The 23,125-nt window shown below is 36.0% G+C and overlaps 1 protein-coding gene across 3 annotated transcripts in view; it reads left to right on the top strand.

Moving 5' to 3' along the window:
• The window catches only part of GSTCD (glutathione S-transferase C-terminal domain containing), a 133,972-nt gene that overhangs the window by 9,787 nt on the left and 101,060 nt on the right, over positions 1 to 23,125 (top strand). For all 3 annotated transcript variants that reach the window (XM_060417548.1, XM_012179571.5, XM_042251166.2), the window contains 2 exons: positions 448 to 699; positions 6,045 to 6,138. In XM_060417548.1, the coding sequence (XP_060273531.1) occupies positions 448 to 699; positions 6,045 to 6,138 (346 nt within the window). The remainder of the gene's footprint in view (positions 1 to 447; positions 700 to 6,044; positions 6,139 to 23,125) is intronic.

Raw genomic sequence — 23,125 nt, 5'->3', positions numbered from 1 at the left:
CAAATGTTTTTAACTTGAATGAATAAGTCTTTCTTTAAATGCTGCATCATCATGAAAAGCAGCAAACTGCTGATAAATGCAACTACATGGATGAATCTCAGAATCATACTGCTAAATGAAAAGAACCACATTTTGTGATTCCATTTTTTTGAAATTCTTGAAAAGGCAGAATTATGTACATGAGAAGCAGATCAGTGATTGCCTGCAACTGACTGGGGAGCGGGGACTGACTGCCCGCAGTCCCAAGGGAACTTTCCTGTGTGACACTGAGAGTTCCGGTAGTAGGTTATGGTGGTAGATGCACCACTGTTTAAATTTACTAAAACTCATTCTGTGAACTGTACACTTAAAATGTGTGAATTTTATGGTATGTAAGATTACTTCAATCAGCTGTTATAACAAACAAAAAGTATGTATAGTAATACGTTTTGTTCTTTTTCTGCCTAGGTAATTATCTGCAGGAAACTTTCTGGAAAGCTGGTAGAATTTCCACTGCTGGCTGCCTGGTACCAGAGGATTCAGGAAGTGCCAAGAGTGCAAACAGCAGCTTCTCAGTGTGGGATCCAATTTCTCAGTTTACCAGAATTACAGACCACCTCAAGTCAACAGCCCCCAAACTTAGATGAGGCCCCATGTGCAGAGGAGCAAAATGATCCTTCGTTTATTGGAGGACCAAGACCCACTATGACTAAATTAATGGTAATTCAGTTGTTTTTATTAAAATTTTGTTGAAAGATTCCTTGTGATAAAAGTTGCTTAGTATACTACCCCAACTTGTAATTATCTACTGACATTTTTGTTATAAATTTTATTTACATCACTCTTAACCAATCATACTTTCTGCTAGTCTTTGCATTTAAGTGAAATACAGTAAATGGAAGATGTTTACTATTATGTGTCTTTGGAGACAAGTCAGAATATATATTTTTAAGTATTTTTCTCAAAACATTTTGTTTTACATTTGATACACCAAAGTCATATCTCATCTGGTCAAGTTTATTGTTTTAACCTGATGTTTTTCTGTTGCAAGGAACTAGTCTTGTTTTTTTAATTTTGAGGTGATGATTTGAATTAAAGAAATGAGAATGATTATCTCAATTTATTTGCCAAGGTTTTGTCAAAATTTAAGATTTTTGAATTCTGTTTTTAATTTATTCCTTGATTTTATGACCTTATATAGAATAAGAATGCATATCATTTATTTTTCTCTGTTTGCAGCATAATTTGTTTCTAATGGTACTAAGTGTATACGTTTTCACCAATAGGCTTTCTTTTCACTATCATTCAAAACAATTAGCAACAGAACTTCTCTGGTGGTCCAGGGGCTAAGACTGCATTACTAACGCATAGGGCCCAGGTTCATGGTCAGGGAACTAGATACCAGATGCTACAATTAAGACCTGGTGCAGCTATGTAAATAAATAAATATTTTAAAATATTTACAAAAATGGCTTGCTTTTAACTTAGACTACTTGAAGATTTATTTGAATAGGGAATTCATGAAGTAATTTGAGCTAGTCAGCTGAGTTGTATTGGGAAAAAAATTAGTATGTTTTTCTTACTTGGGTTAGGAAGTATCTGAGTTCTAGTGTTAACAAAGTTCTTTGATTTTGAAAGGCACAAGAAGATGTTAGTAGTAACACCAGCTCCTCACCTCTTCAGCTAAGTTTTGTTAGCCTAGTGGTGAAATAGTGAAACAGGAGTTGATTGTATAAGATATAGTAGTTTGATGTGTCTTGATCGGATGGTTATATTGTTCAGCCATCTTTCGTTTACCTCCTCTGATGGTTTTTGTTTGTAAAAATAATTGCCAGGAGAGTAATCTTTGTATTAAAATACTAATTTCTAAAATTTTAGCAAACCAATTATCCATGCTTTTATTTGAATTCATACTTTTACAGAGTCTTGAAAAAAGATTGGTAATTCACATTTTTCTGCCTATGCTTTTCCAGCAACAAAATGATATTAAGAAAGACATTTGCATTTGTCCCATTTTAAAATATTTATATAAAAGAGATAAATATATTTAGAGAAAAGTTAAACAGTCATAAAAATAAGTCCTTTGTAATAATATTAAAAATATAAAGGAATCCTGAAATTTTAAATTACAGGGGATGAATTAGTTTAGGTCCTCCAAGAAGCAAATTCTAAGACAGGGTTAGATGTGCTGCAGGAACGCTGAAGGGAACATCTGTGAGGGGAAGTCGGGAGGACCCCAGAGGAGGGTGCAGGAGCCTTCAGAAGGCGGTGCGGGTTCGACCACTGCATGAAAACAGGAAAGGAAGGAAGGTGGCATCAGGGAAGTCAGACTTCAGTGCAGTTGCGAAGGCCTGGTCAAGGTAGTGGGGAATCCTCGAGCTTCAGTCCTCTGTCACAGAGTTCCATGTTTCTCAAAGGTGGCCTGCACTCTTAGTCTCTGTGCCTGAGACTTAGTCACTGACTTGGCAATAGTCCCTGGGAAGGCTATATTAGAGACCAGGTGACTTGCATTCTAGACCCAGCTTTGTAGTCAAGCTAATATTATTATACCTTCAGTAAGGCATTTAACCAAAAGGTCTCAATTTCTCCTTTTATAAATTAGAGTGAGGTATATACTTTTGTATATGAGTCATTTCTAATTTTAAATCTTTATGATTGTATGAAAGCTGACTGGGACATCACATCAGCAATTTTAAAAGAACAAAGTTTTCAAATCTAAAAATAAATTAAAATTTCAATTTTCTTTTAATTCTACCTTGATTGTGTGTATTGGATACATTTTTTTCCTTTTATCACTTTCCCAGCTTTTTTAAAGTTCACCCGAGTAACATTTTCCCTTTTAATAGGGCATTGTTTTTGCCAAGTTTCTCATTGTCGTATATTTGAAAGACAATATTATATCAAATTAACATATTCTGTGAATGTATTAATTTTATTTATACTGTAGTTTTTCATTTCTGTATAGTCAGAGTTTGTGTGTGTGTGTTTGCCTTTTTTTTTTTTCTTTGCCAATTGCATGAGAACACATGAAATTGACCCAGAGTGGATGTGTAAAATTGGAGAAGGCGATGGCACCCCACGCCAGTACTCTTGCCTGGAAAATCCCATGGACAGGGGAGCCTGGTAGGCTGCAGTCCATGGTGTCATGAAGAGTCGGACACGACTTCACTTTCGCTTTCACTTTTCACTTTCATGCATTGGAGAAGGAAATGGCAACCCACTCCAGTATTCTTGCCTGGAGAATCCCAGGGACGGGAGAGCCTGGTGGGCTGCCTTCTATGGGGTCGCAGAGCTGGACACGACTAAAGCAACTTAGCAGCAGCAGCAGCAGATGTGTAAAATACAAAAAATTTTCTTGGCATCTGGTCCCGTTACTTCACGGGAAATAGATGGGGAAACTGTGGAAACAGTGTCAGACTTTCTTTTTTTGGGCTCCAAAATCACTGCAGATGGTGATTGCAGCCATGAAATTAAAAGACGCTTACTCCTTGGAAGAAAAGTTATGACCATCCTAGATAGCATATTCAAAAGCAGGGATGAGGGAGCCTGGTGGGCTGCCATCTCTGGGGTCGCACAGAGTCGGACACAACTGAAGCGACTTAGCAACAGCAGCATAGAGGTTACATTCTGGTGGGGGAGGTAAATAAAAACCACAAGTAAATATGTAACACATTAGCTAATGATAAGTGTTATAAAAATAATGTGGGATGAGGGGAGTGGAGATGATGGAGGTCATGATCATATTTTAGATAAGGTGGTCGAGAAGGCTTAACTGATGAGGTGAAGACATTGATCAGATGACCAGAATGAAGATTTGGTGGATACTAGGCATATTGTCCAGCTAGTAGAAGACCCTGAACAAATTTACAGAGACAGAAAGTGGATCAGTAGTTGCCCAGGGCAGGGAGCTATGGGCAGAGAACAGAGAGTGTCTGCTATTGGGTATGGGATGTCTTTTTTTGAGATGATGAAAATGTTCTCAAATTAGATAGTGGTGATGGTTACATAACCGTGAATATTTTAAAAACCATTGTATTGTACTCTTTAAAGGGACAGATTTTATGGCATATAAATTATATTTCAAAATAGTTGTATTTTATAAAAGACCCTAAGTTAAGAATGAGTGTGGTAAAATGAGGAATAGCAAGAAGTTCAGTATGGCTAGACTGGACTAAGGGGGTTTTAGGAAAGAGGTGATGATGTCAAAGAATGTGTTTATCTTTCTGGACGCAGGTAAGTACTCTGACCTCTATACCTGTGGCTATATCTATGCCCCAACAAAAGAATTTTTTTACTATCCTTTTAGATTGGAATTCAGCTAATCTTCATGGTGGAAAGTAATCTCCTAAACTAACTGATACAAAGGGGTTAATGATTGATTTTCAGGGATTTTTCTTTTGAATAAGATATTCCTGGAGATTAAAAAAAAAAAAAAATTCCAGAACCGTGGATATCTATCCTGTGGGCTGTGGACACAGAATGTGATTACAAAGGGGTATGGAAATCCATGAGTAAGCCATGCCACTGTCTGTAGATCGAATAAATAAATGTACAACATTCAACATGAGAAAGGAACCTGAGAATTTTTTTATATATGGAAGAGGGGGCTATCATTTTTTTGAATGTTAGGAACTAGTTGGTTAAACAAAGTGAAGTTGCTCAGTCATGTCCAACTCTTTGCAACCCCATAGACTGTAGCCTACCAGCTTCCTCTGTCCATGGGATTTTCCAGGCAATAGTATTGAAGTGGATTAGACTTCCCTGGTGGCTCAGACAGTAAAGCATCTGTCTACAATGCAGGAGACCCAGGTTCGAGCCCAGGGTTGGGAAGATCCCCTGGAAAAGGTTAAACAAAAGGGATCCTTTTCTAGAGACTTTGTAGGTCCTCGTAAGGGACTAGTATGTATGATATTTGGGGTGCATGTTAAAGTGAGGACTTTTTGATCCTTTAAATATAGCTGTTAGGCTGTAGCAACTGGGGCTTCTCTGGTGGCTCAGAGGTTTAAGCGTCTGCCCGCAATGCGGGAGACCTGGGTTCGATCCCCAGGTCAGGAAGATCCCCTGGAGAAGGAAATGGCAACCCACTCCAGTATTCTTGCCTAGAGAATCCCATGGATAGAGGAGCCTGGAGGGCTACATACAGTCCATGGGGTTGCAAAGAGTCGGACACGACTGAGTGACTTCACTTTACTTGACAGACCTTGATGGATGTATGCAGAGTTAGTTTTGATTATGTAGATTGTTTTTGATAAAAATTTTATTCTCAGGTGGCTTTTCTCTTTGACACCTAATATTTCTAGGTGGCTTATTACTTCTATGTCACTTCAGGTAATAACTTTAGTAGGAAATTTAATAGGAAAGTAACCATACTGTTAAGAAACTCAACATTTATTTCTTGTTTTGTGGGGAAGAATACTTTTCAAAAATATCTTGTCTGCTTTTACTTGTTTTTGACTTCTATTTGCAGAAGTCAGGGTGAGTGTTTAAAGAGTTATAACAGGAAGCAGAGAACAATGTCAAATACAAATTTTCATGGTAGTCTCAGATCCCATAGTGTGAATCTACAAAAGAGAATCTATTAGGGTTGTATTTAAGGTCAAGAAACAAGCAAACAAACAAATAGAATACACTGTGATAACAGAATTAGAGAAGGAGAATAAACCACCTATTCATTCATCCACCAAGCATTTATTCAGTGTTACACCAGGCAGTGCATCAGACTCAACTATGTATTAATATGGCCTATGGAACTCAATTATATCTCTTCACAGATATCTTACTTTTCTCTCTGGGTGGCTGTATATGAAATATTTTTCTGATGTTTATTACAAGTTCCTACTTCTTTGAAATACCTTGTGATATTCTGCAGTCATGGAATAGCTAGAGATATTTGACAGAGTATATTTCAACATATATCTCTTATGTAACAATATTTTGAGGAATGCTTGATGTTTACTAAAATCTGTATTTCACCTTGCCAGTGTAGAAAATAGAATTTGGTGTTCTAGAACACAACAGGATTTTATTAATTCATTAATGTGGAAAGGGCCTATCTCCTTTTCCAGGAAAAAGGCATTGAAGTGATGTTTTCTCCCCACCCTTGCCCTACTTGGACCCTTGATTGGGATACACTTCCTGCAGCAGTGAGCCCAAAGGAAGGTAAACTGTTTTTTGTTTTGTCTCTTTAAATTTTATTCATATTCTGGATACCCTCCTCTGATCCATCTTCCAGTTCTCTAGTTCTCTCTTTGGCTATCTCTAACATTCAGATCATACTAACCATTGAGTTTTCATTTTATTTTTATTACAAAAATTTTACATATACACATTGCTTTAATTTAGTATTTCCCACATTTGCTATATCTGTTCTTTTTTTTTTCTTTGCTGAAGTGTTTTGAACCTATCCCAGATAATATGTCACCCATAATACGCATCTAAACAGCATTGACATCTTAAATAATCATCATGTCATTATCATGCTTAATAAAAATCAACAAAAATTCCTTCATCATCTAATAACCACTTCCTAATAATTTCCCCCAATTATTTAAAATATTCTTTGAAAAAATATTTTGATAGATTTTTTAGTTAAATATATTTTTTGTTGCTAAAAACTACATTTGGTTTGTTTATTTTGATGATATATTTTCCTTGGTCATGTTTCAATTTTCTCTTTTTATAATTGTTTAAACATATATGCTGCATATATTATGTCTAATAGCTGATATTCATTGAGATCTAATTCTTCTGTTCATTGTTTCTGTTGACTTCACTCCTGGTGTCTCATATCCCTGTTAATTTTGTAATTTTAGATTCTGAATTCATTTGTGGGTTTCCCTAAATCTTGGAATCTTTGTGAGACCTGGTTAGAAATGAATTCCCATAGTTAGGATTTATGTTTGTGTATGCCAGACATCTTAAACTATTGCATTTAATGCATGGAACGTATTTTTTCAGGTTGCGATTCCTTCAGCCTTTTCTATCTAGAACTGACGCTTACACAGAAAATTAACTTTTTCACCTTTCTTTGTTGTTGAATAGAGCTTTTTTTTAAAAAAAAAACACACACACACAACATCTTTTCATAATGAATATAGTTTTTCAAGGTTTCTCCTTTCATGTAGTGATACTAGTTTTAACTCTCCACCATGCGAGGGATCAAGGACTAGCCTCTCTTTTTCTTGCTGCTAAAGCGTAGAGCCCTATTATCAGTAGATACTCTCCAGGCAGCTATGGTGTCAGCTTGAGATTATTACACTGCTTTTTAGTCCCTTTCCCCCTTTTTCAGGTCCTATGGATTTTCCTTACTGTCAAAAGTCCAATTAAACAGGTAAAGGATAATAGTTGAAGTTTAAATGTCATTTTAGGTATTTTTAGAGGAGGAACATTTTCATAGCTCAGCATTCTATTTCTTTAATTGTTTATGTGTTCTATAGTTTTATACTAATCTAAATATAAGTTTTGATTTTTAAAGCACTCTTTAAAATTACTTGCCTTCCTTTTTCATGTTCTTCTCTTCTATGATACATCCTGACATTCCTGTACCTCACTAATCACTTCTGTTCTGTTAATCAAGGAAACATTTTAGAATTCTTCCAAAATGGAAGAAGATTATGTTGGATAGTTAAGAATGCTGCGGCAAAGATATTTTATAAAAATGAAATTTATTTTTTGTTTTTATTAACTATATGAAAAATAGCCACGAATGAATTTGTTAATGTTTTAATTTAGATTTTTTTGGCATTTTACAGAGCTTAGATGTTTTTATTGTACATGCAATTAAATTTTTTATACTCTTCAGTTATAGATTTTGAATGGGTTAAACCTATAGTTTACTAAATAAAAGTCAAATTTTTATTAATACTTATATTAAAATGAAAAGTGTTTTAAGTGCCACATGTTTTTCTTTAACTATAATTAATTTAGTATGAAGGCAAAATGATATTTTCACTTATTAATATGAACACTCAATTATATCTGCTAACAACTCAGAAATTTGACATTAAGCATTCATGTCCGGTTGTTTTACTGGTTAGAAGTGCATATCTAATGGAGCTCATGGAATATATTGCTCCTTACATGCCTTTAGTTGGATCACTTTGTATTAATAAATATTATGGCAAAGATGGAGCTATAACAGTGGATCTCATGGTATACTCACATTTTACTTAGGTTTGTAGTCTGGTTTAACTAAGGTAGAGCTGTGGTATTTTTCAATGTTCTGTTTTCAGTTCTGATAATTTCAATATTGCACAGTTAATAGGATCTTTGTGAAATGAAATTATTGTACATCGTGGTGCAGATGTCACTATGAATGTGTTCTCATGATTTGTGCTCTGGTACTATCTTTTAGGAGAAGTTAAATTCTACTAAGGTATTATTGGTACTTGGTTCATTTGAATGTTTCAGAAATCAACTCTATTTACATCAAGATTATGGTGTATGAGAATCAGCTTCTTTACCATCAGACTGTATTAATTCTCATGATAGAGTCTAACATAGTTCATAAACCTATCTAATCTCATTCACTGTGCTCACCCATTTCTCCCCCTCCATCTTATGTGCCAGCCCCTAAATTTCTTGCTGCTTTCCTTCTAAGATCTGTATTTTCTCTCACCATGACTTCACCTTTATTTTTCTTGCAGCCTTAAATATTCCTCTATTTCCCATTTCTTGAAAGTATATTCATCTTTTAAGAATTAGCAAAGCTTTTTCATCAGTTATGGAATCAGACTGCCTGGGTTTGAAACCTGGGCTAATAGCTAGCTAGATAACCTATGGCCAGATTCCTTTCTGAGAATGTCTGAATTCTCTGTATTCTCAATAGACAGTTCTCTGTACCTCAGTGGCCTCATCTGTACATAGTGATACTACTACTACTTACCATATGAGACTGTTGGTATATTCAGAGAACTAATATATAAAAAGTACACTGCCAAACTATAATTAATAGCTGGTAAAAAGTACTTATATAGTAGTCAGAGTTAATCACTTCCTTTCAATATTCCTTTAGTATTTCTTATACTTCATTTTTGATACTTACAGAATACTTCTCTTATACTATGTTTACATGCATATTTTCCTTCTCCAACAAACTGTGAACTCTTTAAATACAGGACTTCTGTGAATAGGTCCTCAATACGTTTTTTTTTTTTTTTAATTGAACTGAATTGAGACCATAGGTCCTTTTTTATTCCCCCTTGTGTGTGTCAGTCACTCAGTCATGTCCAGCTGTTTGCGACGCCATGGACTGTAGCCTGCCAGGCTCCTCTGTCCAGGGAATTCTCCAGGCAAGAATAATGGAGTGGGTTGCTATTCTCTTCTTCGTTTTTTCCCCCTTGGTGTTCAGTAAATATTTACTGAGAAATGAACAGCTTCAGGGTCTGCGGAGGAGTGTTCTGCCTCCAACACCACTTTCCATCCACGTGAGAGTGAGTTTTTTGCTTGACCCCAGACGTTCCTGGAGAGAAGGAAGTTTTCGACTGGGGAGTTTGGTGACTTCTGAGTCAGGACAAAACTTGTGTCAATCCCGATGACAAAGGAGCTGTGACACCTAGGATGGAGTTACATCCAAAAGATATGTCTGGGGGCCTGTCTTTACCATTTAATTTCTGGTCCTGATGAAAGTAAAAACAACTAAAGTCCTGGACCTATAGAGGTTCCCAAAATTCTGGTAACCATACACATCCTTTTCTTTTTTTAAAACTTCCAAGCAACTTTTTTGTCTCATAGAGATTTAAAAGGCTAAAATAGTTGGGATTATTTAGTTTTAAGAAAAGAGAACTGGGTATTTAATTTACATTATTATTTTTATTGTTGTCACTATTATTAGTGTAAGTTTCTAAAGGGACTGTTTGGGAGTAAGTTGCAGACATCATGACTTCACTTCTCTATACTTTCCTTTAAGAACAAGAACATTTGCTTATATAGCTGTAGTACAATGATCAAAAGAGGATATTTACTTTAGTACCTACTTGTATCTAATGTAGAGTTCAGAAGACTCTAGTACATTTAGTTGTCATGTCGCTTTAGTTTCCTTTAATGTTGAATAGTTTCTCAGATGTTTTTTGTATTTCATAACATGAACTTTTTTGAAGGGTTCTGGCCAGGTTTTTGGTAGACTGTCTCTCAATTTGGATTTGTTTAATGTTTCCTCATGATTAGATTCACTTTACGCATTTTTGGTGGAAATGCTACAGAAATGATGTTGCGTCCTTCTCTTCATTATCAGAAGGCATATTATGTCTGTTTGGGCCCAGTTATGTTAACTTTAATCATTTGGTTAAGCTGGGGTCTTCCAGGGGTTTCTGTCATATTACTATTTTGCTATACTGACTTAAAAAAAGGGATATAATAAGGCTACATAATAACTTGTTTCTTTTTAATCTTTCACTTACTAGTTTATATTCATTTGATATTTCTTGCCTGTGATAGTTGCAAAATAGTGATTTTTCAACTCCATCATATTTCTATGTTTATTAGTTGTCGCTGTACTATAAGAAAGCCTTCTTTCTCCTTTCAGTCTTCCATCTTTCCTTTTTTTCTTTCTTCCTTTTTACTCATAAATTTTTTAAATTAAGTTTCAGTGCTCAAGTTGTTGTAGCTGCCTTCAGGCTAGCTCCTGATCCTTTGGAAATGCCCCAGTTGTCCTGTTACTATGTCCTTAATTTTTGGTATAACAAAATATTACAGGCTCATTTTGTCATTTCCCTGCCGAAGCCCTAGCATCAACTATTTCTCCAGGGAACCCTGGTTCCTTTTAGTAGAGAATGGTATTTAGAAACTAAGATTTGGGCACTAGGTATGCTCATTGTTAGCAGTGTTGCTTCTAAGTTCTGTTGGCAGAGAGATGTGGACTTCCCAGGTGGCGCTAGTGGTAAAGAACCCACCTGCCAATGCAGGGTTAGACCTAACAAACACAGGTTCGATCCCTGAGTCGGGAAGATCCCCTGGAGGAGGGCATAGCAACCTACTGCACTATTCTTGCCTGGAGAATCCTATGGACTGATGAGACTGGCAGGCTGCAGTCCATAAAGTTGCAGAGTCAGACACTACTGAAGCCACTTAACGTATACACACAGCAGAGAGGTATAGATTGATCCATTAGGAAATAGATGTATGTGTGTATGCATCTATGTACACACACAAAATCATACACATCAGCATCTACTGCTATATCTATATATCAATATCTATAATCTATATATATTGAAAGTCATGATTTTATACTGATACTGTTGCTGCTGCTGCTGCTGCTAAGTCGCTTCAGTCGTGTCCGACTCCGTGCAACCCCTTAGACAGCAGCCTACCCGGCTCTCCCGTCCCTGGGATTCTCCAGGCAGGAATACTGGAGTGGGTTGCCATTTTCTAATCCCAATCCAGTACCATAAGATTCTTCCTAATTTTTCTGAATTCAGTATCTATATCTACCTTTCACAACAGTAAAAATTATAGCACCCAATATCACCTGTGTTTTTGCTCACTTGTTCAGTCCCTCGGTGTTTAGACAGTAATTTCAGAATTATTTTACCCATATCTATGTGAAAAATACACCTGCTAAGTTGAGTTCCAGTTTGTTTGCGGTTATTTTCACTTTTGAATTGAGTGTGTATGGTCACAGTTCTCATGCAGATAGTTGTGATCACATGGTTCTACGGAAGATGAATTGTGAAAAGTGAAATGTTTGAGTCAGTATTAATCATTGTCCCCTGATAGAAAATCTTCAACCGGCAGTCTGCACTGAGAAGATCCAGGCAATAGCATAGTTCCTATTCCCATTTGTCCTCAAATAGCTGTGATTTCCTACTTTAATGAACTAGTATATATACTGTGAGCCTGAAGACTACTTTTGTTAAGTCCAGAGACACCTCTGCGCTTGCCTTTGGAATTTTTGCCCTCTGAGTATGAAAGAGAGAATAAATAGAGTCTTTTGCCTCAAGACCTAGAATAGAGCTGCTTTAAGACACTCCATTGATAGTTCCCTGCAGCCTTTCTGTTCTCCAGTAGTTTTCAGTGGATGGTTCCTGTATTAGGAGTGGCTCCTAGTCCCTAATAGCCATATCAATCATATAGAAGGGAGGAGTCAGAAGCATGACCTTATAGGAGATAAAAGCAATAGAAGAAGATAGTTACTTAGGTATTGTTCCAGCTATAATCCCTTTTTTTCTTATATTCAGAGTTCCACTATCTTAGAAATATGGTCCACTTAGGTATCCATATGGCCTTGGTTTTGCTTTTGAGCTGCATGAGAGCACTAACTCCTAGGGAGACTGATATGAGGGTGATATCTAAAAACCTTAAACATCTCTACTTATTTAGCCGCCTGCCACCCAGATTAGAGTATATACTTATCAGTTGAGGAAAAACACAAAAAAATTGATGTTAGAGTTTTACTAGAAGGAGATAGTAAAATCTCATCTATCTAGATCTATCTATCTTATAGATTTCATTTGCTTGGGACAGATATTTATGAATTCTTAATCCCATGAACGGAGAAGCCTAGTAGGCTGCAGTCCATGGGGTCGCTAAGAGTCGGACACGAATGAACAACTTCAGTTTCACTTTTCACTTTCATGCATTGGAGAAGGAAATGGCAACCCACTCCAGTGTTCTTGCCTGGAGAATCCCAGGGACGGGGGAGCCTGGTGGGCTGCCGTCTATGGGGTCGCACAGAGTCGGACACGACTGAAGTGACAGCAGCAGCAGCGGCAGCAGAACAAGAATGACAAACTTGTGTATAACTCACTGATTAAATTTATGGTTCTAAGGGGATGTATAATTTTTCAATCCTAGTGGCAGATTATTCAATTAGTAGTAAGGTATTCTTTTTTATCAACTTCTGTTTACAGTAGATGACTAAGGTTTTTTAATTTGAGAGCTTATCCTGATGAGGATCATTTATGTAAATACAAATTTTTTAATTTCCCCAGCTGTTTTCCAGAGAGTATTTGGGGTATAAAAGAATGATTGACCTTAACATTAGGAAACAATATAAAATAAGATGGTGATACATGATAAAGCTAGTAAAAGTTGGCCTTAATGCAAAGTCTCTGCCTTTCCCTGACCCTTGTGTTATATGCTTCTAGAAACCAAAGGGATCACTCTTTCTTTTTCCGGCAGAAGTGATTGGGAAGGGAAGGATGTGGTCAAGGTCTTTGGATAGAGTTGTAGCCAAGATGCAGAATGGAAGGACATAAATAGAGCCTTTTCCTCTATCAGTGAGTCTTAAGGTTCTTATGAAACTCTTAAGGGGTATGGTAAACAGCATTATTTATTGCTATTGGTGCCAGAAGGTCAGGGATGCTAAAAGTTCACCATAATGAAGAACTGTCTCATCTGTAATACAAACATCATCCTCCTTTGGGGAAAATGAAACAGAAGTTTGTTTTAGGATCTTTAGTCAGAATGTAAGAATGCTATATTGTTCTAAACCATTGCTTTTCAAACTAGGACATCTATCAGAATCATTTGTATGGCATGTTATAACAGAATGCTGAGCCCTACTCCAGAGTCTGAGGCCAGGCCCTAGAGTTTTCATTTCTCAGAAGTATCACCACGTGCTGCTTTTTACTCTTTAGGGACCACAGGTGGGAAGTTATACCCCAGGTAGCTGGTACAGTGAGCACATGGGCTGCTTTGATTCCACCAAAGTAAGATGAGCAAGATCAAAGTTTTCTAGTTTTGTTTTTTTTCCTTAAAGTGAAAGTGAAAGTGAAGTCGCTCAGTCGTGTCCGACTCTGCGACCACATGGACTGTAGCCTACCAGGCTCCTCCATCCATGGGATTTTCCAGGCGAGGATAGTGGAGTGGATTGCCATTTCCTTCTCCAACCCCTAAAATTATTTTTTTGCCTCTTAGCACAAAGTCCATCAAATATAAGCCTTTGTGCATACCGTTGAACCATTTGGTAACCACGCAACTTCTACTTTAAGCGAAATATGCTAGCAAATATAAGTCGAAGTAGAAATATCTTAATAATGTAAATAAAAGTAACTGTCTCTTTCAAGAAATTTTTTTTCTTGAAATACTAGTCTTAGATTCTTAAGATGAGACTCAAAATTAGCATAATTATTTCCTACCTTTAAAAAAGTATTCTCCAGTGAGACAGTGTAAAGATATAGTCTCCTCAACAACTTTTTGTTTATATTGAGCAACTTTATATTATAAGGCAGTTACATTTTGAACTTTTTGGCATTTAACATACTAAAAGTGCACCAAGAGAATGAGATCAAAGGCATTTTTTTTTTCTTCTGACTTTTATGGGAAAAAAATTCTCTAACATAAATGTTTTTCATTTCTCTAAGTAATACTTAGCTGTGAAACTCAAAACTTGACCATATTTGACTTAGAATTCTACAAATTTATAACTGTTTTCTCTTTCAAGAGTGAGGTTCTCAGGCATTTTGGTGCTTTACCAAAAGTAATACAATCTTGTATTTAAACTGCTTTTTAATCCAAAGCTAAAAGCCTCTAATGCATAGTGTGTATATATATATATATATATATATGTATATATATATATATATAGAAAGAGAGAGAGAGAGAGGATTTATATTAAATGGTTTAAAATATAACAAAGTTGCAAAGAACAAGTTTGCTATTTGCTTAGTGGTGCTCTTGGTTTAGTGCCAAACACGAATACAAATAGGTATAGAGTCTGAGATAGAGAGGTATATCATATATGTATTACATTATTATATATTGTATATATAAATGATATAAAGCAAACCATGTGTTAAATTCATCTCTTTTTCTAGTAGAAAGTGAGAGAAGTCAGCTAAAGTAATAGTAGAAAGAACTGAAACGGACAGAGATGTGTAAATTTTTACTTGGTAAATTCTTCCAATTATCATAGCATTAGACACCCATATAAAAATGTTGGTCTTTTATAAACTACTAGTTAACTGTACTTGGTAATCAAAAGAGGTAGTGCTGGTAGTAGGAATATTTTTATTTACATTTGAATGAGTAACCATTAGATGAATTTTTTAATTAAAACGAATTAATACATCGTGTTGTAATCTTTATTTGAAATGAAGGTGACATAAAGTGGTAGAGAAGTAGTGGAAAGGTATCTATTTTTTCAGTGTTAGTTTCTTCATGTGGGATTTTAAAAGGTTTAAAGTTTCTTTGTGTGAAATGTCAAAAGTTTAAATAAGAAAAAGAGAACCATGTAAAATACACACTCTTATTACACAGTTGACCTTTAAAAAATGCAGGGGTTTGGGTGCCAATTCTTCTTGCTGTTGAGAATCCCTGTATAGCTCACAGTCTGCCTTGGGAATCCAGGGGTCCTCTCATATCTGCAGTTCTGCATCCATGCATTGAACCAACTGCAGATTAAGTTAGTACCACACTGTTTACCGTGAAAAGAATCCGCATGTAAGTATACCTGCGCAGTTCAAACCCAAGTTGTTAAAAAAGTCCACAGTACTTGTATAGTAATAACACACTGATTTATATTTATTTAAGCCTTTTTAATTTAAACCTTTTAAAAATGCTATACCTGTTCAAGGGCTTCCCTGATGGCTGAGTGGTAGAGAATCCTTCTGCCACTTCAGGAGACACGGGTTTAATCCCTGGGTCAGGAAGATCTTTTGGAGAAGGAAATGACAACCCACTCCAATATTCTTGACTGCAGAATCCCATGGACAGAGGAGCCTGGCGAGCTACAGTCCATGGGGGTCACAAAAGAGTCGGACATGAGTTAGCAACTAAATAAGAACAACAGCAACCAATACCTGTTAAAGTTTCACGTGAAGAACACTTTAAATAATTTAATCAGATTCTCTTCAAATTTGCCTGTATGTTTAGCATAACTTTTATCAAAATCCCAACAAGATTTTTAGTAGATATAGACAAGCTTATTCTAAGTTTTATGTGAAAAAAGAATTTGGAAAAGAATGATAGAGAGAATCATTCTACTCAATGTTGACCTCCTGTGTAGCCACAGTAATTGGAGAGATATCATATAGATCAATAGAATAGAACAGAGAACCTACAAAAAGGCGTAAAAGCAACTCATTTGGAGAAGGATAGTCTTTTTAGCAAATGCTGCTAGATCAATTGGATAACCATAGACAAAGAATATGAACATCTAAGTTGCATCCCTTATATAAAAGTTAACTCAAAAAGAATCATGGTTTTAAATGTAAATTTTTAAATTGTAAAACATTAGAAGAAAAATATGAAAAACCTTTGGGATCTGGGGATGAAAAAGAGTTCTTACACATGACACCAAAAGCACAGTGCATTAAAATTTTTTGATAAGTTGGGCTTCATCAAAATTTTAAATGTTTGCTCTGCCAAAAACTTTATTATGAGGGTGATAAAAAACAAGCTAAAGACTAGAAGAAAATATTTGCCAACCAGAAATATTTGCAAATCTGACTCAGGTCTTGGATCTGGAGTGTATAAAGAACTCTCAAAACTCAAAAGTAGAAAACAAACAAAAAGGAATCCAGTTAGAAAATGGGCAAAAGACATAAACAGTCGTTTTACCAATGAGGATATACAGTTGGTACACGTGCACATGAAAAAACGTTCTGCTTCTTAACCATCAGGGAAATGTAAATCAAAGCTACAATGAGCTATCTGATAGCGAACATCAATCAGAATGGCTAAAATAAAAGTAACATGACCACACATTGACAAGGATGTGGAGAAACTGAATCACTCATACATTGCTGGTTGGAATGTAAAATGGTACAACCACTCTGAAAAATAACGTGTTACTTTCTTATAAAACTACAGATACAGTTACCACAAGACAGTTGCACTACTGAGCATTTATCCCAGGGAAATGAAAACATATTCATTCAAAAACCTGCACGTGCATGTTCCTAGCAACTTGAATAGCCCCAAACTGTAAATAACCCTAATGTCCTTCAGTGCATACATCATTAAACAAATTCTCATGTGTCTTTGCTACAGAATCCTACTCAGCAATGAGAGGACTGGTTATACTTGTAACAACTTGGATGGATCTCAGGGGCATTATGATTAATGAAAAAAGGTCCATCTCAAAAGATTACCTATACTATGTGTTAGTCACTCCATTGTGTCCGACTCTTTGTGATCTCATGCACTGTGGCCTACCAGGCTTCTCTGTCCATGGAATTCTCCAGGCAAAAATCCCTTCTCCAGGGGATCTTCTGACTCAGGGATCGAATTCAGGTCTCTTGCAGTGAGGGTAGATTCTTTACCATCTGAGCCACCAGGGAGGCCCATATGAACCTATAGGTGGGATCAAGTTCCATAAAACTGCACATATGCTCATGAATACAGACATGTTAAATCTGATGAAAACTAAGCAAGGTCTGTGGTTAACAGTGTTGTAATAAAAATGATTTTCTAGCTTTGATATTGTACTGTAATTATATAAGATGCCACCATTGGGGAATCTATTAATAGTTGGGTTCATAGAAGTCTATGTACTATTTTTACAACTTTATGTGAATCTATAACTATTTTAAAATAAAAAGTTAAAAGTAAAATTTAAGTAGAAGTTGGAAATGATCTAGAAAATAAAGAATATTGCAATATTTCTCAGTTCATCTTTTTTGAAAAATAACAGAAGACTTCTGGAGACTATAAGTCAAATGATAGTTTGATACAAGACCCCCACCTATAAAATATTCAAATTGCAATGCAATTCTATTATACATAGTTAAACATTGATTTTCACTTTTGATAATCCATTTCGTAAGTTGCTATTCTCAAGCTCCTAGAGGAATGGAGAAAGTCAAACGTAACATAATTTGAGTTTTTTATACTGAGATTGCTTCAGGAGAGTGATTGGTATGATCTTGAAATAGCCCTAGTATAAATCCTGGCTGATAGTTTGCACTAAGGCTCATACTCAGTCACCAGAAAATTTCAAGTTTCCTTGAAGATGTCATGGTGTTACATATGTTATGGTTGATAGAGAGGGATGTTGCATTTATGAGAAGCAGAGAAAGTTCTTTCATACTGAAAGCTTAGTTATTTCCAATTTCAATTATATACTTGCAATACAAAGTACTGAAAAGTGGGACTGAGGATTTTGTTTTGGCTGTCAAAATGGTTGGTGAATAAGTTTATTTTATACTTTAGATCAGCACAGGTGTGGAAATGATCCAGTTGTACAACATTGTACCGCTAACTAAATTGTCTGGAACCACTTTGCTGTAAGCAAGGCCTGACAAAGAGTAGCAAGATTAAGTTTAAGTTTTATTGCTTCCATGTCCTCAACGAAAATCAGTGCAGAGCCAGTATCTACACAGAGGCACAGTTCTTTAACTAGGGGAGCGCTGGTACAGTGGGCTCACAGCTTCAGTACCTTATGTCTGCTCAGCGCTGGGCTCACTGGGTTTCTTTCTTTATTTCTTTTGCTGTTTTTAAGCCACGAAACCAGATTGTCTTGGAAAAATACAATCCTTTCTTTTTTTTTTTTTCCTTAAAGTATTCTGAACTATGGCATGTGATTAAAGAAAAAGTTAAAAGTCTTTTTTCCTCCTGGAGTTACATTTGCTATAATTCTTCCCACTGTTATGCTATGCTTTGTTCTACCCTTTAGAATTAGATTTCAAGCACCCTATTTATAGACCATGTTTTTAGTACTTTGCAAGCGGAGCCCATGACTGGTTACCAAGAAAGGTTTTAATGGCCAGTTTACCTAAGGTGGATTACATAGAATATTTTGATAGTGTGGCTTGTTAAAACAAATAAAAGTATTTGACATGAAGAAGTATATATAGTAATTTAATCAGAATTAAATTAGCTCACATATGGAGTATTAAATTATTTGGAAAAGTTTTTGTGTACAAATGAGCAAATTGAGAATTTATTGAACAGTCAAGGATATTTAAATCTATTCCTGACTCCACTAAGTCATTTATTATAGCCCTAAGCAAGTTTGAAAGTTACTATGGTTTGTTTTAAGAATATGAATTCACTGATGAGAAACCTTAAATTACCCATTCAAATGAATATTGCTTATGTTTCAGAGATCAAATTGCTTTCTCAAATAAGTTTGTGTGAATAATAAAATACTTATTTCTGAAAACCAGTACCAGGCAGAGGTTCAGATCTCAAAGGGTATTGAAATGTAGTTAGGATGGTACCATTTTCATTCAACAGGACCTTTCTGGTGAACAGATCTGGAGCACCCTTCCACTCTTGCTTTGCTTTCAGCAGCGCTAGCTCAGCTGGTAAAGAAGCCGCCTGCAATGCAGGAGACCCTGGTTTGATTCCTGGGTCGGGAAGATCTGCTGGAGAAGGGATAGGCTACCTACCCCGGTGTTCTTGGGCTTCCCTGGTGGCTCAGCTGGTAAAGAATCCACCTGCAATAAAAGCAAAAATAAACAAATGGGACCTAATTAAACTTAAAAGCTTTTGCGCAACAAAGGAAACTATAAGCAAAGTGAAAAGACAGCCTTCAGAATGGGAGAAAATAATAGCAAATGAAGCAATTGGCAAAAAATTAATCTCAAAAATATACAAGCAACTCCTGCAGCTCAATTCTAGAAAAATGACCCAATCAAAAAAATGGGACAAAGAACTAAACAGACATTTCTCCAAACAAGACATACAGATGGCTGACAAATACATGAAAAGATGCTCAACATCACTCCTTATCAGAGAAATGCAAATCAAAACCACAATGAGGTACCATCTCACGCTGGTCAGAATGGCTGCTATCCAAAAATCTACAAACAGTAAATGCTGGAGAGAGTGTGGAGAAAAGGGAACCCTCTTACACTGTTGGTGGGAATGCAAACTAGTGCAGCCACTATGGAGAACAGTGTGGAGATTCCTTAAAGAAACTGGAAATAGAACTGCCATATGACCCAGCAATCCCACTGCTGGGCATACACACCGAGGAAACCAGAATTGAAGGAGACACATGTACCCCAATGTTCATCGCAGCACTGTTTATAATAGCCAGGACATGGAAACAACCTAGATGTCCATCAGCAGATGAATGGATAAGAAAGCTGTGGTACATATACACAATGGAATATTACTCAGCCATTAAAAAGAATACATTTGAATCAGTTCTAATGAGGTGCGTGAAACTGGAACCTATTATACAGAGTGAAGTAAGCCAGAAAGAAAAATACCAATATAGTATACTAACACATACATATGGGAGAAGGCAGTGGCAACCCACTCCAGTACTCTTGCCTGGAAAATCCCATGGTCAGAGGAGCATGGTAGGCTGTAGTCCATGGGGTCGCTAAGAGTCGGACACGAATGAGCAACTTCACTTTCACTTTTCACTTTCATGCATTGGAGAAGGAAGTGGCAACCCACTCCAGTGTTCTTGCCTGGAGAATCCCAGGGATGGGGGAGCCTGGTGGGCTGCCGTCTATGGGGTCGCACACAGTTGGACACGACTGAAGCGACTTAGCAGCAGCAACGCATATATATGGAATTTAGAAAGATGGTAACAATAACCCTGTATGCGAGACAGCAAAAGAGACACAGATGTAAAGAACAGTCTTTTGGACTCTGTGGGAGAAGGCGAGGGTGGGATGATCTGAGAGAATAGCATTGAAACATGTATAGTATCATGTTTGAAACAGATCTCCAGTCCAGGTTCGATGCATGAGACAGAGTGCTCGGGGCTGGTGCACTGGGATGACACAGAGGGATGGGATGGGGAGGGAGGTGGGAGGGGGGTTCAGGATGCGGAACACATGTACACCCGTGGTTGATTCATGTCAATGTATGGCACAAACCACTACAATATTGTAAAGTAATTAGCCTCCAATTAAAATAAATAAATTTTTAAAAATTGTATTAAAAAAAAAAGAATCCACTTGCAATGCAGAAGATCTGGGTTCAATCCCTGGGTTGGGAAGATCCCCTGGAGAAGGGAATGGCTACTCACTCCAGTATTCTGGCCTGAAGAATTCCGTAGACTATCCATGGGGTTGCAAAGAGTCAGATGCGACTGAGCTACTTTCACTTTCAAATTCTCTTAGGGATGGAGATGTGCACCCATTTCAAGATAAGACTTTTCCTAAGCATTTCTTTATGTTTTGTCTGTTTTGTCAAGGCTTTGATGTTTTAGAATGAGGCAGCTTTGGATAAAAATTTATAGAAATTTTACATTAATAATTAACAGTAATAATTAACTTTTCAATAATTACCCATTTAAGTAGAACAAAACTTACTATTGGTGTCATTCAGAAGCAATGAAGAATAGAGAAGCAGCAAAGATATGTGTAATAAAAGGTTTAGTTCAGCCTTTAATATCATTTCTAATGAAGACAAATGAACAAGTAACCGAAAGCACTTGCCACGTTTATTTTCAGAGTTATAGATAAGCTATGTACAACTACTCTGAAAGCTCTGAAAGACAACTTCTGTTTATAATTAATGCAAAACCAGCTCTACACTAATTCCATTTTGTGCATTTGCCAAGAGGTATTTCTTCATATAATTTACCTCCTGGATTGACTTTCCAGACTACTTTTGAATATTTCACATCAAGTAACTTAGTTTTTTTAAACTTAAAAAACTTGACTTGCTTTTCTTGACATTGCTTAACTTTCAAGAATTATTTCTTTAAATGATAAATGTTTATAATCACATTTAGGAGATAGAGGGAAGACTAATGATGTAGATCCTTATTTTCCTGCTAATGTAAACTAATTAGTGTTATTTATTTCCATTTAAATTAGCATTCTCTGTACTATTCCAGATATTTATGATTAAAATCAGCTTGGCTGTACAATGAACTATTTTATTCTGTGCTTTGCACAGGTTCCTCTCGACACCCAAACCCATTCATTATTTTTATTTAATTAAGCCTGACTCACATTGGAGAGATATCTGAAGCAAGGAAATTTCCCTAATAGCTGTGCAATCACAGTAGCTCACAGACTGTAAGAATATGATTTTAATGAAAGAAGAAATTCAATAAAAACTGAATCATTGGGAGAATTTTTAAAAATTACCCTTACCTATAAGACAGAAGGGGAGAAGGAAATGGCACCCCACTCCAGTACTCTTGCCTGGAAAATCCCATGGATGGAGGAGTGTGATTGGCTGCTGTCTATGGGGTCATACAGGGTCGGACACAACTGAAGTGACTTAGCAGCAGCATAAGACAAAAGTATAGTCATTAATAGAAAACTATCATTTAAAGAGCATAAATATATAGTATTAGTAATCAATAGCATAGTGTTTGCATATATGAATATATTTATTTGAGGAAAATTATTCAATTAGTTTTATGCTGAAACCAGTGATTAGGAAATTGGCTATATTCTATATTGGCTATATTAGAAGTGTGAACTTATATGCTTCATAGGGGAAAAAATAGGAATTTTGCATATAATCCCATAGCAGATATTTTATAAATCTAGGGAAAGCTGAATTTCCAGGACAATTCCTTATTTTAAAAGAGTCTTTTTTTTTTTTTTTTAGTTTTTTAACAAAATACTTCACATGTAAGTGAGATCATGCAGCACTTGCCTTTGACTTGTATCACTTAGCATAATGAACTCTAAAACCAGTTATTTTGCATGATGGTTTTATTCTGACATGTCTTCTGTAGTGAGGAAACAGAAGAATTTTGGTGGCAGTGTTCACATCTAACAAACTAGACATGAAAAACTGCAGGTTTTTTGTTTTTGTTTTTTTTTGCAAAGAAGAGAGACTAGATGGGGCTAAGCCCTCTCTTTTAAAAAAAAGGAAAGAAAACAAACTTCATTGACTAAACACTTTCATACTTAATTTTTTTTTCCCAACAAAACAAGGAAAGGAAAGAAAACCAAGCTGCCAAAGGCAGTGTTAGAGAAAATGACAGAAAATTGCTTTCCAGTCATGCTTATCTGCTTTCATCTAATCTAAATGGTTTACTGTAAAATTGAGTAATTGTTGGATTATAATAATCTAACCAAAAAAAGTTTTAAAATAATTTTTCTTGTAAAATAGTGTTTTTAATGTTTCTTTCAAGTGACTTTAAATCTCATCAATAAGCAATAGATATTAGATTCTGACTTACATCTTTGATCAGACTCTTAAAAGTGATTGTATGAATCAAATTCCGAATAGGAAAAGATGGCATATTCAAATTGGGAATATTCGAGGAGGATTTATATGTAAAGACATTAATTATCAAGTCATAGGCAGGATGTCGTAAACTGAAGGG

This window comes from Ovis aries, chromosome 6 (assembly GCF_016772045.2).
Source record: "Ovis aries strain OAR_USU_Benz2616 breed Rambouillet chromosome 6, ARS-UI_Ramb_v3.0, whole genome shotgun sequence".
In the NCBI taxonomy this organism is placed as follows: Eukaryota; Metazoa; Chordata; class Mammalia; order Artiodactyla; family Bovidae; genus Ovis; species Ovis aries.
Note: the sequence above shows the minus strand (reverse complement) of the source record. Positions and strands in the feature narration are given on the sequence as shown.